The sequence below is a fragment of the Salvelinus alpinus genome, chromosome 18 (genome assembly GCF_045679555.1).
Source record: "Salvelinus alpinus chromosome 18, SLU_Salpinus.1, whole genome shotgun sequence".
NCBI classification, from domain to species: domain Eukaryota; kingdom Metazoa; phylum Chordata; class Actinopteri; order Salmoniformes; family Salmonidae; genus Salvelinus; species Salvelinus alpinus.
This window is the reverse complement of record NC_092103.1, coordinates 19,172,197-19,195,843: the sequence shown is the minus strand read 5'-3', so window position 1 is coordinate 19,195,843 and position 23,647 is coordinate 19,172,197. Positions and strand designations below refer to the sequence as shown.

The window sequence follows — 23,647 nt, the reverse complement described above, 5'->3', positions numbered from 1 at the left end:
GAGTTGCACACACAGCACATATAAGAGTTGCACACACAGCACATATAAGAGTTGCACACACAGCACATATAAGAGTTGCACACACAGCACATATAAGAGTTGCACACACAGCACATATAAGAGTTGCACACACAACACATATAAGAGTTGCACACACAACACATTTAAGAGTTGGACACACAACACATATAAGAGTTGGACACACAGCACATATAAGAGTTGGACACACAGCACATATAAGAGTTGGACACACAGCACATATAAGAGTTGGACACACAACACATATAAGAGTTGCACACGCAACACATATAAGAGTTGGACACGCAACACATATAAGAGTTGGACACGCAACACATATAAGAGTTGGACACGCAGCACATATAAGAGTTGGACACGCAGCACATATACGAGTTGGACACGCAGCACATATAAGAGTTGGACACGCAGCACATATAAGAGTTGGACACGCAGCACATATAAGAGTTGGACACGCAGCACATATAAGAGTTGGACACGCAGCACATATAAGAGTTGGACACACAGCACATATAAGAGTTGGACACACAACACATATAAGAGTTGGACACACAACACATATAAGAGTTGGACACACAGCACATATAAGAGTTGGACACACAGCACATATAAGAGTTGGACACACAGCACATATAAGAGTTGGACACACAGCACATATAAGAGTTGCACACACAGCACATATAAGAGTTGCACACACAGCACATATAAGAGTTGCACACACAGCACATATAAGAGTTGCACACACAGCACATATAAGAGTTGCACACACAGCACATATAAGAGTTGCACACACAGCACATATAAGAGTTGGACACACAGCACATATAAGAGTTGCACACACAGCACATATAAGAGTTGGACACACAGCACATATAAGAGTTGCACACACAGCACATATAAGAGTTGGACACACAGCACATATAAGAGTTGGACACAGCACATTTAAGAGTTGCACATACAGCACATATAAGAGTTGGACACACAGCACATATAAGAGTTGGACACACAGCACATATAAGAGTTGGACACAGCACATATAAGAGTTGGACACACAGCACATATAAGGCTGGGATATCAACCATTCAGAGTTGGCCTTAGTGGGGGTGTCCATATAATTTTATAGAAGTGACCTTACTGAGTAAAGTACTTGTTTTAAACACAGTACATTATTCATAATAATGGCTAAACCCTTCCCATTTCCACAATTTATCTTCTTAAAATTTGATTTTAAACCTAACCCTAACTAATGACAGCCAAGGTTGATGCGTTGGTCGACCTGACTTTCCGCGCATTTGGGCAGAAGTGTCTGGGAACGAGATTACGTGTAATGTGACTAACATGACATCACTTTAGAGCGTATGCCATCCTTCAGCACAACATGTCACCCTTTATAAAACACATGTTTATATCATATTCGACATAGTGGGTTATGTCACATTTGACATTGGTGATTCTGTCACACAGTTATGCCACATTTATGAACCCTTTATATAGCATGACATTCGGTTATAGATGCTTTGTAGGAATTTATTTAGTGCTTATGAAGGCTTTATGAAGCCTTTATAAACTGAACAGCATTTAAAGTGGGACGACTGCCCGTTACTTGCTTAGCGTCGTTACTAATACATTACTTTGGGCTTTAGTCCAAGGACAAGCTCCAGTGCCTGCTTTGAAAGGATTTGATACAGTAGATTGCCTCATCCCTGATAAACTGTTGCAAAACATTGTTTAAAATATTTTAATTCTAACCTTAATCTCGTTGCATAAACAATATTTACCCTGTTAAGCATCAAAATTAAATAAGGTTAGTCTGATACTTAAACTCGCTTTTATTTTAGGTATTTCCTGTGCTCTGGTCCGTAAATGATCAGTCTGTAGATCTGTAGATAAGATAGAAAGGTAGTACATGTGTATTTGACTTCTCAATCACCCTGCCTATTCTTGTCTCCCCTAGTTAGTGTTCCAGTAACATGACACGTATAAATATTTGTCCAACATAACTGCACTCCTATCCAGCTGATACTGTCTCTGTAACCGTACCACGATCCCCCCTGATCCCGGCTCGGTAACTCTATCCAAACCTGCTTGGTCATTATTGATGGCCTAGTAAGTATTACAGTTACAAACCTATTACTCTACCATTAAACTTTGATGAGCTGCTCTACAAATACACATTGATGCTTATCAGCTTTCCTCCATTACTCGCCTTTTACTTTCACCATACTACGGGTACTATGATTTTTGGTTTCCTTGTTTAATAAGTGGGAGGTGAGAATGACAGCTGACAGTCTTTGGCTGTACCAGGGGAAATGTCTGACAGTTCAAGAGGTAAAGAAGGCAGAGGTAAGTGACGTGTCCCCTCCATGACTGGGAAATCTGGTGACCCAGTAAAGTGATATCGCACCACTAAAGTGGAGAAAGAGAAAAAACGTGAGGGAAAGAGGGGGAGGGAGTGAGTAGAGTTGCCACCTCCACATGTGGTTTTACCAGAAACGTTGCTTCTGTAGGTCAATCGAAGATGTTAATAACGCCCCTTGTGTTTCCCACAAACACATAGTTTCCACAGAGAAGCCTGTAAGACGTGCCAGCAAGATTGTGTGTGTGTGTGTGTGTGTGTGTGTCAAGAACTGCAACATGGCTGGGTTTTTCACACTCAACCATTTCCCATGTTTATCAAGAATGGTCAACCATCCAAAGGACATCTAGCCAATTTGACACAACTTTGGGAAGCATTGGATTGAGTCATTTTTTTTCTCAACATTTTTTGTGTGAACGATCTACACAAAATACTCTGTAATGTCAAAGTTAAATAAAAATTCTAACATTTGTAAAAAAATCTAAATAAAACACCTGATTAGATAAGTATTCAAACCCATGAGTCTTTCTGGGTAATTCTCTAAGAGATTTCTACACCTGAATTGTATAACCTTTGCACATTATTTTCAAAATTCTTCAAGCTCTGTCAAATTGGTTGTTGATCATTGCTACACAACCATTTTCAGGTCTTGCCATAGATTTTCAAGCAAATTTAAGTCAAAACTGTAACTCGGCCACTCAGGAATATTCATTGTCTTCTTGGTAAGTAATCCAGTGTAGATCTGGCCTTGTGATTTATGTTATTGTCCTGCTGAAAGGTGAATTAATCTCTGTGTCTGAACAAGGCTTTCCTCTGTGCTTACCTCCCCAGTCCTTAATGATTAAAGCATAACCATAACATGATGCAGTCACCACTGTAATTAAAAATATGGAGAAAGGTAGTCATTCAAAAATTATGTTAAACACTATTATTGCACACAGCGTGAGTTACTCCTGAACTTATTTAGCCTTGCCATAACAAAGGGGTTGAATTTTATTTTATTTATTTTATTTCATCTTTGATGAGAACAAGTTCTCATTTGCAACTGCGACCTGGCCAAGATAAAGCAAAGCAGTTCGACACATACAACAACACAGAGTTACACATGGAATAAACAAACATACAATCAATAATACAGTAGAAAAATCTATATACAGCATGTGCAAATGAGGTAGGATAAGAGAGGTAAGGCAATAAATCGGCCATGGTGGCGAAGTAATTACAATATAGCAATTAAACACTGGAATGGTAGAATGTGCAGAAGATGAATGTGCAAGTTGAGATACTGGGGTGCAAAGGAGCAAGATAAATAAATAAATACAGTATGGGGATGAGGTAGATTGGATGGGCTTTTTACAGATGAGCTAAGTACAGGTGCAGAGATCTGTGAGCTGCTCTGACAGCTGGTGCTTAAAGCTAGTGAGGGAGGTAAGAGTCTCCAGCTTTAGTGATTTTTGCAGTTCTTTCCAGTCATTGGCAGCAGAGAACTGGAAGGAAAGGCGGCCAAAGGAAGAATTGGCTTTGGGGGTGACCAGTGAGATATACCTGCTGGAGTGCGTGCTACGGGTGGGTGCTGCTATGGTGACCAGTGAGCTGAGATAAGGCGGGGCTTTACCTAGCAGAGACTTGTAGATGACCTGGAGCCAGTGGGTTTGGCGACGAGTATGACACGAAGGCCAGCCAACGAGAGCGTACAGGTCGCAGTGGTGGGTAGTATATGGGGCTTTGGTGACAAAACGGATGGCACTGTGATAGATTGCATCCAATTTGTTGAGTAGAGTGTTGGAGGCTATTTTGTAAATGACATCGCCGAAGTCGAGGATCGGTAGGATGGTCAGTTTTACGAGGGTATGTTTGTCAGCATGAGTGAAGGATGCTTTGTTGCGAAATAGGAATCCGATTCTAGATTTAATTTTGGATTGGAGATGTTTAATGTGAGTCTGGAAGGAGAGTTTACAGTCTAACCAGACACCTAGGTATTTGTAGTTGTCCACATATTCTAAGTCAGAACCGTCCAGATTTTGTCTTGTCTTCCATCACACCTGGTTCCAATTCCATCAATTACATGTGTATTTAACCCTCTGTTCCCCCCCATGTCCTTGTCGGTAATTGTTTCTTGTAGTGCTTATGCACGGTGTGCTGGTATTTACCGGGTTTTGTTTGACCCATTTATTGTATTGTTCTGTTGACGGTGGTTTATGGATATTAAACGACACCGTTGTAAATCAGTTTTCGCTCTCCTGCGCCTGACTTCTCTGCCGCCAGTACGCACCTCACTACACATTAGTCCACCTTGACATTATGGGTTATTGTGTTTAGGCCAGTGGAGAAAAAAAAAACATTTAACTAGGTAAGTCAGTTAAGAACAAATTCTTATTTACAATGACGGCCTACCAAAAGGCCTCCTGCGGGGACGGGGCTGGGATTAAAAATATAAAAATAGAAATATAGGACAAAAACACACATCATGACAAGAGAGAACACAACACTACATAAAGGGAGACCTAAGATAACAACATAGCATTGCAGCAACACATGACAACACAGCATGGTAGCAACACAACATGGCAGCAGCGCAACATAGTAGCAGTACAATACATGGTACAAACATTATTGGGCACAGACAACAGCACAAAGGGCATAAATGTAGAGACAACAATACATCACACAAAGCAGCCACAACTGTCAGTAAGTGTCCATGATTGAGTCTTTGAATGAAGAGATTCAGATAAAACTGTCCAGTTTGAGTGTTTGTTGCAGCTCGTTTCAGTCGCTAGCTGCAGTGAAATGAAAAGACGAGTGACCCAGGGATGTGTACGCTTTGGGGACCTTTAACAGAATGTGACTGGCAGAACGGGTGTTGTATGTGGAGGATGAGGACTGCGTCTTGGGACGGGTATACAGAGATTAAAAGTTTACAGAGGAGTATAGAGTGCAGTGATGTGTCCTATAAGGAGCATTGGAGGAAAATCTGATGGCCGAATGGTAAAGAACATCTAGCCGCTCGAGAGCACCTTCTACCTGCCGATCTATAAATTATGTCTCCATAATCTAGCATGGGTAGGATGGTCATCTGAATCAGGGTTAGTTTGGTAGCTGGGGTGAAAGAGGAGCGATTACAATAGAGGAAGTATCAAATATAAAATATATTTAGATTTGTTTAACACTTTTTTGGTTACTACATGACTCCATATGTGTTATTTCATCCATTTGATGTCCTCACTATTTTTATACAATGTACAAAATAGTAAAAATAAAGAAAAACCCTTGAATGATTAGGTGTCCAAACTTTTGACTTGTACTGTATGTCAAAGTGTACAGGAACTTCTGTAGGACCCAAATATGTAGTATAATCAGGGTGTTGACTGAATCAGATTGGCTTTCCGTTACAGCTCAACTGTCCCTCAAACCCAACACACAAACACACACACAAACCCAACACTCAAACCCAACACTCAAACCCAACACTCAAACCCAACACACAAACCCAACACACAAACCCAACACACAAACCCAACACACAAACCCAACACACAAACCCAACACACAAACACACACACAAACCCAACACACAAACCCAACACACAAACCCAACACACAAACCCAACACACAAACACACACACACACACACACACACACAAACACTTCTGCCTTATCTGTATGGGGTGGTTGTGTTGAGGGAATACATCAGCAATATTGCAGTTTGGTGCACATCCTAGCATATGATAAAGAGGAAGCAGGCATTTCCTTCTCAGGAAGGATGTTTCCGCTGTATGTCCTCTCTGATTAGTGAGAAAAGAGCAGCATCGCTTCCCATGAACTGAGATGCATTGGCAAACTGGCCTATACTATAGCTACACTATCATTTTTCTTTATTTTTACTACATTGTAGAATAATAGTGACGACATCAAAACTATTAAATAACACATATTGTCACGCCCTGACCTTAGAGATCCTTTTTATGTCTCTATTTTGGTTGTTCAGGGCGTGAGTTTGGGTGGGCATTCTATGTTTTTGTTCTATGTTGTCTATTTCTATATGTTTGGCCGGGTGTGGTTCTCAATCAGAGGCAGCTGTCTATCGTTGTCTCTGATTGAGAACCATACATAGTTAGGTAGCCTTTTCCCACCTGTGTTTTGTGGGTAGTTGTTTTCTGTTTTTGTGTCTGCACCAGACAGAACTGTTTCGCTTTCGTTCTCCTGTTCGTTGTTTTTGTTCAATTTGGTTTTTGGATTAAATTATGAACACTTTAAACGCTGCACCTTGGTCCACTCTTCCTTCAGCCCACGAGAATCGTTACAGAACTACCCACCACCAAAGGACCAAGCAGCGTGGTAGGAAGGAGCAGCATTTGTTGGAGAGTTGGACATGGGAGGAAATCCTGGACGGCAAGGGACCCTGGGCACAGACGGGAGAGTATCGCCGTCCTAAAGAGGAGCTGGAGGCAGCTAAGGCGGAGCGGCGAGGCTACGAGGAGTTGGCTCGAGGAGGTGTGCACGAGAGGCAACCCCCGAAATTTGGGGGGGGCACATGGGGCACACTCCTCGTGTTTGCCGTGGGGAGAGAGTAACCGGGCAGGCACCGTGTTATGCGGTGAAGCGCACGGTGTCCCCAGTGCGCACTCATAGCCCGGTGCGCTACATCGCAGCTCCTCGCATCGGCCGGGCTAGAGTGGGCATCGAGCCAGGAGGGATGGTGCCGGCTCAGCGCATCTGGCCTCCAGTGTGTCTCCTCGGCCCGGGTTATCCTGCGCCAGCCCTACGCACGGTGTCCCCGGTTCGCCAGCACAGCCCAGTGCAGCCTGTTCCAGCTCCCCACACTTGCCGGGCTACAGGGGGGATCCAGCCAGGACGAGTTGTGCTAGCTCTATGCTCGAGACCGCCAGTGCGCCTCCACGGCCCAGTGTATCCGGTGCCTCGGCTAAGGAAGAGGCCTCCTGCATGTCTCCCCAGCCTGGTGAGTCCTGTGCCTGTACTAAGCCCTAACCCTCCTGCATGTCTCCTCAGCCAGGTGAGTCCTGTGCCTGCTCCCAGAGCCAGGCCTCCTGTGTGTCTCTCCACTCAAGTGATGATACATGGCAAGAAGCCTCCAGTGATGATCCATGGCACGAAGCCTCCAGTGATGATCCATGGCACGAAGCCTCCAGTGATGATCCATGGCACAAAGCCTCCAGTGATGATCCATGTGACGCCCTTCAGTCTGGAGCCTCCAGTGATGATCCCCAGTCCGGAGCCTCCAACGACGATCCCCAGTCCGGAGCCTCAAGCGACGATCCCCCCTGTCCGGAGCCGCCGGAGTCTCCCTCCTGTCCGGAGCCTCCGGAGTTGCCCTCCTGTCCGGAGCCGCCCTCCTGTCCGGAGCCGCCGGAGCCGCCCTCCTGTCCGGAGCCGCCCTCCTGTCCGGAGCCGCCCTCCTGTCCGGAGCCGCCCTCCTGTCCGGAGCCGCCCTCCTGTCCGGAGCCGCCCTCCTGTCCGGAGTCGCCCTCCTGTCCGGAGTCGCCCTCCTGTCCGGAGTCGCCCTCCTGTCCGGGGCCCGCTGCGAGGGTCCACAGTCCGGGGTCGGCGGCGAGGGAACTGCACCAGACAGAACTGTTTCGCTTTCGTTCTCCTGTTCGTTGTTTTTGTTCAATTTGGTTTTTGGATTAAATTATGAATACTTTAAACGCTGCACCTTGGTCCACTCTTCCTCCAGCCCACGAGAATCGTTACACATATGGAATCATGTTTTAACCAAAAAAAGGTGTTAAACAAATCAAAATATATTTGAGATTTTGAGATTCTTCAAATAGCCACCCTTTGCCTTGATGACAGCTTTGCACACTCTTGGCATTCTCTCAAACAGCTCTATGAGGTAGACACCTGGAATACATTTCAATTAACAGGTGTGCCTTCTTAAAAGTTAATTTGTGGAATTTCTTTCCTTCTTGCATTTGAGCCAATCAGTTGTTTGTGACAAGGTATGGGGCCTACACAGAAGATAGCCCTATTTGGTAAAAGACCAAATCCATATTATGGCAAGAACAGCTCAAATAAGCAAAGAGAAACGACAGTCCATCGTTACTTTAAGACATGAAGGTCGGTCAATATGGAAAACGTCAAGAACATTGAACGTTTCTTCAAGTGCAGTCGCAAAAACCATTAAGCTCAATGATAAAACTGGCTCTCATGAGGACCACCACAGGAGTGGAAGACCCAGAGTTACCTCTGCTGCAGAGTATACGTTCATTAGAGTTACCAGCCTCAGAAAATGCAGCCCAAATAAATGCTTCAGAGTTCAAGTAACATAAACATCTCAACATCAACTGTTCAGATGAGACTGTGTGAATCAGGCCTTCATGGTCAAATTGCCTTTCAAGAAACCACTACTAAAGGACACCAATAAGAAGAAGAGACTTGCTTGGGCCAAGAAACACGAGCATTGGACATTAGACGGTGGATATGTGTCCTTTGGTCTGGAGTCCAAATTAGAGATTTTTGGTTCCAACCGCCGTGTCTTTGTGAGACGCAGTGTGGGTGAACGGATGATCTCCGCATGTGTATTTCCCACCGTAAAGCATGGAGGAGGAGGTGTTATGGTGTGGGGGTGCTTTGTCTTATTTATTTAGAAATCAAGGCACACTTAACCAGCATGGCTACCTCAGCATTCTGCAGCAATATGCCATCCCATCTGGTTTGCGCTTAGTGGGACTATATTTTGTTTTTCAACAGGACAATGACCCAACACACCTCCAGGCTGTGTAAGTGCTATTTGACCAATAAGGAGTTTAATGGAGTGCTGCATCAGATGACTTGGGCTCCACAATCCCCTGACCTCAACCAAATTGAGATGGTTTGGGATGAGTCAGACCGCAGAGTGAAGGAAAAGCCTCAGCATATGTGTCCTCAGCATATGTGGGAACTCCTTCAAGACTGTTGGAAAAGCATTCCAGGTGAAGCTAGTTGAGAGAATGCCAAGAGTGTGCAAAGCTGTCATCAAGGCAAAGGGTGGCTATTTGAAGAATCTCAAATATAAAATGTATTTTGATTTGTTAAACCCTTTTTTGGTTACTACATGATTCCACATGTGTTATTTCATAGTTTTGATGTCTTCACTATTATTCTACAATGTAGAAAATAGTAAAAATAAAGAAAAACCCTTGAATGAGTAGGTGTTTTAAAACTTTTGACCGGTAGTGTATAAGGGTGACTTTTTTCTAAAACTGTGCTAGAAAGCATGTAGTCATTTCTACAGTATACAGTACTGTAGAAATGTAAACAATGACAGTAGCTAGAATCATCTGTTGTTTCTTTACTGAAATTCATGTAGGTCATTGAGTGGGTTGAGCATAACATACAGTATATGATATCTTAGACTCTAGCAGTTGCGGGGGACAGACACTGTCAGGTCAGAGCAAAGGAGGAGAGAACAAACCCTCAACTTTCTTTGTTTACTAGTAGTACAGAGTAGTAGTAGTAGTACAGAGAAACTGTTTGTTTACTAGTAGTACAGAGTAGTAGTAGTACAGAGAAACTGTTTGTTTACTAGTAGTACAGAGTATTAGTAGTACAGAGAAACTGTTTGTTTACTAGTAGTACAGAGTAGTAGTAGTACAGAGAAACTGTTTGTTTACTAGTAGTACAGAGTAGTAGTAGTACAGAGAAACTGAATTTCTACAAGGACCAGAGTGAAACTTAAGGATTTTAAAGTCCCTCAGCCAGACTGTCTGCTTACTGCTGCCTAGCCCTCACTTAACCAAACGCTTAAAGCAGCTATTCCAATTGTGTCTATATTCCCCCACCTTTCCTCACACTCTACTGCCCTCTTAGTCTCTTTCTGGCTCATGTGATTGACTCCTCCAATATGGAGTACAACTGCTAAGCTGGATGACAAAACGGGAGCTCTCGTCTCGCAGTCTGCCTAGTCCTCTGGGGGCTCCAGAGAATGAGATGCATTATCTCCGTGGTCAGGGACAGTGGGGGGAGAAGGGCTGGGAGAGCTTTATGGAGATTTATAGTTCTCCCTCAAGCCCTAATTGCCTCCTCTGCAGTGTGGCTAGCCAGCACCATGCCTCATAATGGCTCCAGCAGGTGGGCTGCCTGCCTGGCTCGTTGTTTACCAAGGCTTGTTATGGAGATAAATGGTGTCAGTGACCGACCAACCGGCTGACCGACCAGGCAGGAGCTTCTGTGCTGGCCACAGAGATAGATAGTACATCAATTTGGCCTTTAGACAAAAAGCAGTGTTAGAGGAGTCTCCGTGTCTTCGGTGTCAGATATGATCCCATTAATACCGCGCTTTGACCTTAAAGAAAGAAGCTTGCAGTGGAGGCTCCTCAGAGGAGGGGGGGACCATCCTCCTCAGTAAATAAAACATTTTTAAAAAGGGAACATTTTTAAAAGTTATCCTTTTCCAGATAAAACTGTACTAAATATATTCACATCACCAGATAATTGATTAAATGAACTGCCGGTGTAATTGCTAAACTGCTTTCTGACTGTACACTGTACTTTATGATTGTAGCGGGTTTACTAATGTGTTAGCTCTAGTACTTCTAGTTGACTATGATGTGACAACGATGTAGGCTGTTTGTAGCAGTTAGCAGTCATGATATGAAGGTTTGGCTTGTAAAGTTTTTTTTTTAAGTCCACAAGCGAAGGGAGCACTGAAGTCCACAAGCGAAGGGAAAAGGTGAGAGGAGGAAAGCGCATAGATAGTTGCGAAAAGGAATTATATATACAACAAGCAAAGTGATCGTGCTATTTTTATGTGGCTGCTATGAAAGTGAACTGTTTGCTTGTAATCATTGGCGTATTCATTCCGCCGATTCTGTTGAAAAACATTTCTTAAAAGGAAGCAAACAGAACGGAACGGGATAAACGTACCTGAATTTGTCCAATAGAAACTCTCATTAGCAACTGATGGACTAATGATTACACCTTAGATCAGCTAGATACAGTTGAAGTCGGAAGTTTACGTACACCTTAGCCACATACATTTAAACTCAGTTTTCCACATTCCTGACATTTATGCCTAGTAAAAATTACATGTCTTAGGTCAGTTAGGATCACCACTTTATTTTAAGAATGTGAAATGTCAGAATAATAGTAGAGAAAATGATTTTATTTCTTTCATCACATTCCCAGTGGGTCAGAAGTTCACATACACTCAATTAGTATTTGGTAGCATTGCCTTTCAATTGTTTAACTTGGGTCAAACATTTCGGGTAGCCTTCCACAAGCTTCCCACAATAAGTTGGTGGATTTTGGCCCATTCCTCCTGACAGAGCTGGTGTAACTGAGTCAGGTTTGTAGGCCTCCTTGCTCGGACACGCTTTTTCAGTTCTGCCCACAAATTTACTATAGGATTGAGGTCGGGGCTTTGTGATGGCCACTCCAATAACTTGACTTTGTTGTCCTTAAGCCATTTTGCCACAACTTTGGAAGTATGCTTGGGGTCATTGTCCATTTGGAAGACCCATTTGCTTCAATATATCCACATAATTTTCCTGCCTCATGATGCCATCTATTTTGTGAAGTGCACCAGTCCGTCCTGCAGCAAAGCACCCCCACAACATGATGTACTTCACGGTTGGGATGGTGTTCTTCGGCTTGCAAGCCTCCTCCTTCTTCCTCCAAACATAACGATGGTCATTATGGCCAAACAGTTCTATTTTTCAATTAGCCCATCAGAACCTTCTAAAGCCATGACATAATTTTCTGGAATTTACCAAGCTGTTTAAAGGCACAGTCAACATAGTGTATGTAAACTTCTGACCCACTGGAATTGTGATACATTAAATTATCAGTGAAATAATCTGTCTGTAACCAATTGGAAAAATTACGTGTGTCATGCACAAAGTAGATGTCCTAACCGACTTGCCAAAACTATAGTTTGTTAACAAGACATTTGTGGAGTGGTTAAAAAATGAGTTTTAATGACTCCAACCTAAGTCTATGTAAACCTCCGACTTCAACTGGCAAGAGTGTGCAAGACGGTATTGAATGTGTCACTGTTTGTCACCTTGATTACTAAAAATTCTCATGCTCATAAAAACATAATCCTCCCTCATCTTAAATGGCACCGACAATCACTGGAATCTTGGTAGGCCTTATGTTTAAGTTGTGAGTTGAAAATATGTTGAGATGGTCTGATGTGAATGTGTAAAAATATGCTCTAAAAACATATAGTGCCTTCAGAAAGTAACCACATAGTGAGAAAGTAAAAACAAGTTTGTAGAACTTTTTGCACATTTATTTAAAATGAAATACAGAAATATCTTAGTTACATAAGTTCACACCCCTGAGTCAATACTTAGTAGAAACACATTTGGCAATGATTACAACTGTGAGTCTTTCAAGCTCTGTCAAACTGTTTTAAGTTAAGTCAAAACTGTAACTTGGCCACTCAGGAACATTCACTGTCTTCTTGATAAGTAACTCCAGTGTAGATTTGGCCTTGTGTTTTAGGTTATTGTCCTGCTGAAAAGCAGACTGAACCAGGTTTTTCCTCTAGGATTCCTGTGCTTAGCTCCATTCCGTTTCCTGATAAACTCCCCAGTCCTTAATGATGACAAGCATACCCATAACGTGATGCAGCCACCACTATGCTTGAAAATATCTAGAGTGGTACACAGTGATGTGTTGTAATGGAATTGCAAACAAACATAACACTTTGTATTCAGAATATGACGTTCATTTCTTTGCCGCAGACTGAGTTCATGCAACTAATTGTATTTATTGTTAAGCTAATTGTAACTCCTGAACTTATTTAGGCTTGCCATTACAAAGGGGTTGAATACTTATTGACTCAAGACATTTCAGCTTTTCATTTTTTATTAACTAGTTTAAAAAAAATAGAAACATAATTCCACTTTGACATAATGGCGTATTGTTTTTATGCCAGTGACAATTATTATTATTTTTATTCATTTTTATATTCCGGCTCTAACACAAATTTGGAAAAAGTGTGAATACTTTCTGAAGGCACTGTACTTCTTTCTTAATATACCAATTCAAACTTGTTCCTATTTTCTTTTTCTTGTGGGAGTAAAAATTATTCATAAGTCATCCAGTGAATGACATGAAAATGTGGTATTTTTATATTATATTACGTTGTTCCTCTGCGATGACGGAGTGGTGAGAAGGAAGAGGAGAGCCTAAGGCAGGGAATGTTTGAGAGGTAAAAAACTAAAACTGAATGAGCTTTGTACCTGATAAAGAGTTACTTGCCACTATAACCAAGTAATATGGAACAGTTGTCTGCTATATGACTGAATCACCTGGATTCCATCTTGTTCCAATTTATATTTGGTTGCCCTTCACTCAACATGGGTTTTGTTACATTTATAAGGCAGATAATGTGTTTTCTTAAGAAAAAAAACGTTTGGGGAGGGACAGTTGATCTGACAGGCTCATGTTTATTGCAGGGGAACATGCCTTTAGTGAGCGCCAGTGATGAGCCTCAGACAAGGCTGTCAGAGACCAGTAAGTGCACTAATGACTTGGAACAGCCACTTAAGGCATGAATATTGGATATGTACTGTATAGGAGTGCATTTCCATCTGCCCCATCCTCCATCCTCCCCTCCCTGCAGAACTATGGCAGGCGCTCCTTGAACTGAACCGGCCCGTGGAGTGGAGAGGGACATGTGTTCCTCATGAAGAGGGTGTCAGGGAGGACCAAGGGAGGTAGAAGTGATGGATGTCATGGAAGGTGTGATATAGAGAGACAGAGAAGGACACGCCTGTTCCTTTGCTCTTTGGTGTCACACTCCAACAGATGATGTGAGAGGATGATGACTCTACTCAGGACTCTACATGACAGGGGCTCTGACCTCATCAACTGTAGTAAGAGATGATGACAACATCTAAAGACACAGGCAACCAAGACAGTTAAGAGTTGGGAGAGATGCTATGCAAACCCAGTTCTCTCCATCAGGATCATTATTTAAACTAATTTAACATGTAGTCACCTGACTGACTGTATGCTCCACCCACCTGTTTCTACCTCCAATATCCTGCATCTTCTGCATGTTCCTGTCTTAAAAATCCTTGGCCATGTCACACATACATTCAACGTTTGCGGTTCATGGTGGGACCATTGTAAACCTCAGTTGTATAGCCATTGGAAGATTAATGACAATCTTTTTTATTCATGTCCTGAAATCCAAAACCTGGACTGATGGAAAGACAGAATTAATAGTGGAACAGGTTTTGAGAGACATCTGTCTGACGCGTGGTCTAGCTGGAGTTAGGCGATGGAACCGGAGAGAAGAAAGCCTCCACATTAAAATAAAAAGAACTCAGCTCTTACCCTTAGAAACACATGAATAAATTGAAACATTCTAAGTGATCAACTGAGTGGTCGGTATCAAGCTGCTACAGTGACGCAAGCGGTGATGGTGTTCAGCGTCTGTTGTTATTGTTTGCCATGGTTATTTCCAAGGTCATGTGATGACTTCATTAATGAGCTTGTAGAGGTACCATGGAAACAGGAGTCAGGTATTAGGAAATGAGAAGTCTCACATTTAAGAGATTTCAATAACCACAAGATGGGAACGATTACACAGACAAAATACTAATAATTCATCACTGGGTAAAAAAGGGTTGGTGAAAATGCAGTCCTACTTCTATAAGAAAGCTTCACATGAAGATCATATTCAGTGGATGTGCATGATCACCTCTCTTATGAAGGTCTTTAGGGAGCTGGTTTCCACGTGTCCATTGGGCTGTAACAGTCCGGCAGACAGTACAGTATCGACAGTGATACCCAGGAACTCAGCCCTGGGCTCGCTTACTTTACCCCTCACACCTTCAATGCATTCCACAGTCCCTTCAAGAATAGTCTGAAGCTCTACTCTCTTTTTCAATTGATAGTGCTTTCAAGAACATTTCATACACAGAAACTATCAGCTCTGTATCTGCAATCTGACCAGTGAAACAACTCTCTGGAAGAGTAAGAGTCCCGTGTGGCTCAGTTGGTAGAGCATGGCGCTTGCAACACCAGGGTTGTGGGTTCATTCCCCACGGGGGGACCAGGATGAATATGTATGAACTTTCCAATTTGTAAGTCGCTCTGGATAAGAGCGTCTGCTAAATGACTTAAATGTAATGTAAATGTAAGAGAACTGGTAAAACTAGCTGACTCTCGTCCTTTAAATTAAGTGTTCAGGCTGGATCACTAATGAATTATCTGATGTTGTCACATGATTTCTCCCATTGGAAGATGCTCATTTCTACTGTGAGGATTTAGCCAAGCTCACACACCTGTCTACTGTTACCGTAGGCCGACTGTATGTGACAAACCAAGTCAGATGTGGGGCCATTCAGATTTTTTTTTTGTTACGAGAGAGAGAGAGAGAGAGAGAGAGAGAGAGAGAGAGAGAGATCCATCCTGTTGGTGATGATACAGTCATGTAGCTAGTAGAGTTACCAGACATTTCAGGTACTAGTATGTATGACTCAGTTCTGGGGGGGTTTAGCGCCCAATGCCATGCTGAACCCCTTTTGCCTTCCCCCCATTCCTGTGACTAATGAAGACCAGAGAAGAGGATATCAGTTCCTTCATCAGCCCAGAATCAACATCACATAGGTTTTGATTAATATACAGTTGAAGTCGGAAGTTTAGGTTGGAGTCATTAAAACTAATTTTTCAACCACTCCACAAATGTCTTGTTAACAAACTATAGTTTTGTCAAGTCGGTTAGGACATCTACTTTGTGCATGACACAAGTAATTTTCCCAACAATTGTTGACGGATTATTTCACTGTATCACAATTCCAGTGGGTCAGAAGTTTACATACACTAAGTTGACTGTGCCTTTAAACAGCTTGGAAAATTCCAGAAAATGATGTCATGGCTTTAGAAGCTTCTGATGGGCTAATTGACATCATTTGAGTCAATTGGAGGTGTACCTGTGGATGTATTTCAAGGCCTACCTTCAAACTCAGTGCCTCTTTGCTTGACATCATGGGAAAATCTTAAGAAATCAGCCAAGACCTCAGAAAAAACATTGTAGACCTCCACAAGTCTGGTTCATCCTTGGAAGCAATTTCCAAATGCATGAAGGCACCACGTTCATCTGTACAAACAATAGTACGCAAGTATAAACACCATGGGACCACGCAGCCGTCATACCGCTCAGGAAGGAGACGCATTCTGTCTCCTGGAGATGAACGTACTTTTGTGCGAAAAGTGCAAATCACTCCCAGAACAACAGCAAAGGACCTTGTGAAGATGCTGGAGGAAACAGGTACCAAAGTATCTATATATCCACAGTAAAACAAGTCCTATATCGACATAACCTGAAAGGCCGCTCAGCAAGGAAGAAGCCACTGCTCCAAAACTGCCATAAAAAAGCCAGACTACGGTTTGCAACTGCACATGGGGACAAAGATCGTACTTTTTGGAGAAATGTCCTCTGGTCTGATGAAACAAAAATAGAACTGTTTGGCCATAATGACCCTTGTTATGTTTGGAGGAAGAAGGGGGAGGCTTGCAAGCCGAAGAACACCGTCCCAACCGTGAAGCACGGGAGTGGCAGCATCATGTTGTGGGGGTGCTTTGCTGCAGGAGGGACTGGTGCACTTCACAAAATAGATGGCATCATAAGATAAATTATGTGGATATATTGAAGCAACATCAAGACATCAGTCAGAAAGTTAAAGCTTGGTCACAAATGGGTCTTCCAAATGGACAATGACCCCAAGCATACTTCCAAAGTTGTGGCAAAATGGCTTAAGGAAAACAAAGTCAAGGTTTTGGAGGGGCCATCACAAAGCCCTGAACTCAATCCTATAGATAATGTTGTGGGCAGAACTGAAAAGGCGTGTCCGAGCAAGGAGGCCTACAAACCTGACTCAGTTACACCAGCTCTGTCAGGAGGGATGGTGTAACGGCTCTCCTTCGGTGAGTGAGTAGACCAAGGCGCAGCGGGTGATGAATACATAATGACTTTATTGTAAGACGAAGACAGACACGAAATACACTTGACTAAATATACAAAATAACAAAACGAACTAGACAGACCTAAACTACGAACTTACATGAAACGAAGAACACATGAACAGGAACGACCGAAACGAGACAGTACCGTGTGGTGCAACAAACACAGACACAGCGACAATCACCCACAAACAAACAGTGAGAACAACCTACCTTAATATGACTCAATTAGAGGAAAACGCAAAACACCTGCCTCTAATTAAGAGCCATACCAGGCAACCCAAAACCAACATAGAAACAGCAAACATAGACTGCCCACCCAAAACTCACGCCCTGACCATCACACACATACAAAACAACAGAAAACAGGTCAGGAACGTGACAGAACCCCCCCCTCAAGGTGCGAACGCCGGGCGCACCAGCACAAAGTCCAGGGGAGGGTCTGGGTGGGCATCTGACCACGGTGGTGGCTCAGGCTCCGGACGCTGTCCCCACACCACCATAGTCACTCCCCGCTTCTGTATCCCCCTCCCAATGACCACCCTCCAACTAAAACCACCTAAATGAAGGGGCAGCACCGGGATAAGGGCCAGCACCGGGATAAGGGGCAGCACCGGGATAAGGGGCAGCACCGGGATAAGGGGCAGCACCGGGCTGAGGGGCAGCACCGGGCTGAGGGACTCTGGCAGGTCCTGGCTGAGGGACTCTGGCAGGTCCTGGCTGAGGGACTCTGGCAGGTCCTGGCTGAGGGACTCTGGCAGGTCCTGGCTGAGGGACTCTGGCAGGTCCTGGCTGGACGGCTCTGGCTGGTCCTGGCTGGACGGCTCTGGCTGGTCCTGGCTGGACGGCTCTGGCTGGTCCTGGCTGGACGGCTCTGGCTGATCCGGTCTGGCGGAAGGCTCTGGCTGATCCGGTCTGGCGGAAGGCTCTGGCTGATCCGGTCTGGCGGAAGGCTCTGGCTGATCCGGTCTGGCGGAAGGCTCTGGCTGATCCGGTCTGGCGGAAGGCTCTGGCTGATCCGGTCTGGCGGAAGGCTCTGGCTGATCCGGTCTGGCGGAAGGCTCTGTAGGCTCTTGGCAGACGGGCGGCTTTGCAGGCTCATGGCAGACGGGCAGCTTTGCAGGCTCATGGCAGACGGGCAGTTCAGGCGCCGTTGGGCAGACGGGCAGTTCAGGCGCCGCTGGGCAGACGGGCAGTTCAGGTGCCGCTGGGCAGACGGGCAGTTCAGGCGCCGCTGGGCAGACGGGCAGTTCAGGCGCCGCTGGGCAGACGGGCAGTTCTGTAGGGAGGAGACGGAGAGACAGCCTGGTGCGCGGTACCGGAACTGGAGGCACTGGGCTGGAGACACGCACCATAGGGAGAGTGCGTGGAGGAGGAACAGGGCTCTGGAGATGCACTGGAAGCCTGGTGCGTGGTGTCGGCACTGATGGTACTGGGCTGGGGTGAGGAGGTAGCGCCGGAAATACCGGACCGTGTAGGCGTACTGGCTCCCTTGAGCACCGAGCCTGCCCAACCTTACCTGGCTGAATGCTCCCCGTCGCCCGACCAGTGCGGGGAGGTGGAATAACCCGCACCGGGCTATGTAGGCGAACCGGGGACACCATGCGTAAGGCTGGTGCCATGTAAGCCGGCCCAAGGAGACGTACTGGTGGCCAGATATGTAGAGCCGGCCTCATGGCACTTGGCTCAATGCTCAATCTAGCCCTACCAGTGCGGGGAGGTGGAATAACCCGCACTGGGCTATGCACCCGTACAGGAGACACCGTGCGCTCTACTGCGTAACACGGCGTCTGCCCGTACTCCCGCTCTCCACGGTTAGCCTGGGAAGTGGGCGCAGGTCTCCTACCTGCCCTCGGCCCACTACCTCTTAGCCCCCCCCAAGAAATTTTAGGGTAGTACTTGCGGGCTTCCAGCCTTGCTTCCGTGCTGCCTCCTCATAACTTCGCCTCTCCGCTTTCGCTGCCTCCAGCTCCGCTTTGGGGCGGCGACACTCCACTGGCTCTGCCCAGGGTCCTTTACCGTCCAGGATCTCTTCCCATGTCCAATCCTCCTTTTCCCACTGCTGCTGTCGTGGCTGTCCGTTAACCCGCTGCTTGATCTGGGTTTGGTGGGTGATTCTGTAACGGCTCTCCTTCGGTGAGTGAGTAGACCAAGGCGCAGCGGGTGATGAATACATAATGACTTTATTGTAAGACGAAGACAGACACGAAATACACTTGACTAAATATACAAAATAACAAAACGAACTAGACAGACCTAAACTACGAACTTACATGAAACGAAGAACACATGAACAGGAACGACCGAAACGAGACAGTACCGTGTGGTGCAACAAACACAGACACAGCGACAATCACCCACAAACAAACAGTGAGAACAACCTACCTTAATATGACTCTCAATTAGAGGAAAACGCAAAACACCTGCCTCTAATTAAGAGCCATACCAGGCAACCCAAAACCAACATAGAAACAGCAAACATAGACTGCCCACCCAAAACTCACGCCCTGACCATCACACACATACAAAACAACAGAAAACAGGTCAGGAACGTGACAGATGGGCCAAAATTCACCCAACTTATTGTGGGAAGCTTGTGGAAGGCTACCCGAAACGTTTAACCCAAGTTAAACAATTGAAAGGCAATGCTACCAAATTCTAATTGAGTGAATGTGAACTTCTGACCCACTGGGAATGTGAAATAAAAGCTGAAATAAATAATTCTCTCTACTATTATTCGGACATTTTGCATTCTTAAAATAAAGTGGTGATCCTAACTGAACTAAAACAGTGAATTTTTTCTCGGATTAAATGTCAGGAATTGTGAAAAACTGAGTTTAAATGTATGTGGCTAAGGTGTATGTAAACTTCCGACTTCAACTGTATTTGCTGCCTTTGCTCTTCTGGTGAAAGATCTGCTGCACTAGGTCTTATCAGTGCTCCTCATAGAACACAGCAACACACAGAACCAAATGGCCTAGATTAGATGAGTTTATTAGCCACATGCACAGGGTGCAGATGTAATTGCAGGGTACAGTGAAATTCTTCTGCTCCAAGCTCCAACAGTTTAGGTCAAAAAAATAGAAGTGAATGAGAGAGCAATACAAATAATAATAATAAATACACATTTACAATTGTAACAATGATAAATGTCCATTGCGGGGTGGGGGCATGGTAAGTGCCCGTTGGGGGAGGGTAGAATATTCATAGGGGCAGGTGTCCTGAGCCCCCATTGGGGCAGGCAGTGAGCACCCAATGGTGTGTTCAGCTGAGCGTACCACCCTCTGTAGAGTCTCCTGAGGTTGAAGAGTCGCTGCCGTGCCTTCTTCACCATAATGTCCTTGAGGTTTGACCATTTCAGCTCTTCGGAGATGTGCACACTGGGGAACTTGATGTTTTTGACCGTCTCCACGGTGACCCCGTTGATGAGGATGGGGGGGGGGGGGGGGTCCAACCTGGTTCCCCCTGAAGTCCACAATCAGCAACATCAGCAACTTTGTTTTGCTGATGTTGAGGGAGAGGTTGTTTACCTGATACAATGCCGTCAGAGTGCCTAGCTCCTCCCTGTAGGCCGTCTCATCGATGTTGGTGATCAGGCCTACTACTGTTGTGTCGTCAGCAAACTTGATGATGGAGTTGGAACTGTGTGTCACGATCGTCTGAATGAATGGACCAAGGCGCAGCGTACATAGAGTTCCACATGTTTAATAAATATGAAACTCAATACAATACAGAAGAAAAACGACACGTGACGTTCTGGGCAGCTCACAGGCAGCTACACAAAAACAAGATCCCACAAACAACAGGTGGGGAAAGGCTGCCTAAATATGTTCCCCAATCAGAGACAACGATAGACAGCTGCCTCTGATTGGGAACCATACCAGGCCAACAAAGAAATAGAAAACATAGATTGCCCACCCTAGTCACACCCTGACCTAACCAAATAGAGAATTAAAAAGATCTCTAAGGTCAGGGCGTGACACTGTGTGAGGCCACGCAGTTGTGGGTATACAGAGAATACTGGAGGGACTGAGGACGCATTCGTTTGGCCGCCGTGTTGAGGATCAGTGTCGAGGAGGTAATGTTGCCTACCTTCACCACCTGGGGGAGGCTCGTTAGGAAGTCCAGGACCCAGTTACATATGGAGGAGTTCAGATCCAGGGCCATGAGCTTTGTGATGAGCTTAGAGGGCACTTTGGTATTTAAGGCAGAGCTGTAGTCGATGAACAGCATTCTCACATATGCATTCCTTTTGTCCAGGTGGGTGAGGGCAATGTGCAGTGGCGATTACGTCATCCGTGGATCTGTCAGGGTGATGGGCAAATTGGACAGGGTCGATTGTCGGGGAGGGAGGAGGTGATGTGGTCTTTGACTACGCTCTCGAAGCACTTCATGATGTAGGTAGTGAGTCCTACGGGTCGATAGTCATTCAGTTTAGTTACTTTCCCTTTCTTGAGCACAGGGATGATAGCGGTCATCTTGAAGCAGGTAGCCACATATTTTCACAATTTCATTTCAGTATCATCAAAATCAATAAATCAGCACATTTTTGGGCTCATTTAGTATTTTTTACCTGATAAAGTAGAAGCCTGTTAAATAATAATGTTAAAAGGGAAATTAAAATTCCTAAAATATACATTGAAAATGATGCTGTTGCTGCTTCATGTTTTTGATTTATGGCCAATTTTCAAAACACCGGTTTAGATGTCCAAATTTATATCAATATGCTGAAAAAATATGTGATATTTTGAAGGCCAATACATAAAACTTACTCACTACACACACGTTACCTTGTAAACTGCACACTGACCAATATTTACCAAGCGTTCACTCAAGACAGGAATTGATTAGCTTGTTCTACAGTAATCAATAGCGCGCACAAATTAATCAGTCACGTCGATATTGTATTGAAATCAATGGAACTGGGACAATAACCGTGGCGATGTACCGTTTGCACTCTTCTAACAGACAAACCTCAATGAACTTGGGTATATCTGTCGTAGACATTTATCAACTTATATCTCTGTGAGAAAATTATTTTGGTAGATGGTTCAAAGGGAAAAGGAAACATACCACTTTTTATATTGGATCATTTCAACGAATCCCCACCTCACATCGGCTTCTAAACAGCGACAGGGGTTGGCTTTCATTTCAAGATTGCTTAACCCTTAAATCCATTAACTCATGTGAGGCCAGAGACGTTTATGGGAGGAGCGCCAGGCTTTTTTCTAGCCAGCTAGGTCTGAAAATATAGTCCCACTATGGACTGGCACGTATGACAAAAACATTGCTACTAAACCAAAGATATTGATCCGTTTTAAGCTGTCAGTTTTGTGAGATTGTGATGACTATAAACTTTAATACTAATATCATAAATCGGAGATAAACAGGATGTGAATTTCTTGTAAATCTTGCGTGGTGAAAACGTTCATCTGAGTAATGTAGTAACAAGTTCTGTCCACAATAGGGAAGTTAGCTTACATTTTAACAACAATGACATCTATTTCTTCCTACTTTAACCATAGAGACAGTTTAACAATGCTCCTAAGCACAATTTATTAACCAGTCGCTTTAGACTAGAGTGTCTGTAGGGTCTGTGCAGCAGGCTGAACGTTTGACGTCCCTACTGACAGGCCTCAGAGTGACAGACAAGGCACTGATATTTCCATACAGGGAGCTTTATGCTGGTTGCCTGTAGCCTATCTAATTGCTGATACTGTATGTGGTTTCGTTTGGAGAGCTTGCTATGGAGAGTGCACTGGACAGTTTGACTGGATTTACTGTACCTGATGGCTTGTACTGTAATCCTTTTTCATGGTGTGTGTGTGTAGCTTTATTATGGCTTTCTACACATGAAACTGTGTTTGCGTGTGTGCTGTATAGTATGATGTCTTGCTGTGCATTAGGTACTTTCAGTGTGGGCAGAGAGAGACACAGGCCTCTTTCACCAGAATGTGATACCTGCAGATAAAATGAGTGTGATGTTCATCACCGTTTCCACAGTAAATACTGTATATCACCACCACTGTGTGAAGGCAGAGGAGACACTGAGAAACAGTGACTGGATGGAACACACTGAGGAAAATAAACGCAGTGATTAACAATGTGCAATGTATATACACATACAGCATGGGTTCCACTTTAACTTCATAGGACATTTGGACAATGTGAACTAAGATGCATGATCCCAGGCAAATGAACGCATAGACAGCCTGTAAAGTTAAAAACCTCAAGACCCCTGTGTGTGTGTGTGTGTGTGTGTGTGTGTGTGTGTGTGTGTGTGTGTGTGTGTGTGTGTGTGTGTGTGTGTGTGTGTGTGTGTGTGTGTGTGT

At 44.4% G+C, this 23,647-nt stretch overlaps 1 protein-coding gene across 1 annotated transcript in view; it reads right to left on the bottom strand.

Annotated features, from left to right (window-relative positions):
• The window catches only part of LOC139543416 (polysialoglycoprotein-like), a 104,446-nt gene extending 82,898 nt beyond the window's left edge, over positions 1-21,548 (bottom strand). The window contains exons 1-2 of the mRNA XM_071349525.1: positions 21,299-21,548; positions 20,647-20,780 (exon numbers count right to left, since the gene is read on the bottom strand). Of these exons, the coding sequence (XP_071205626.1) occupies positions 20,647-20,780; positions 21,299-21,548 (384 nt within the window). The remainder of the gene's footprint in view (positions 1-20,646; positions 20,781-21,298) is intronic.
• Positions 21,549-23,647: the final 2,099 nt, after the last annotated feature.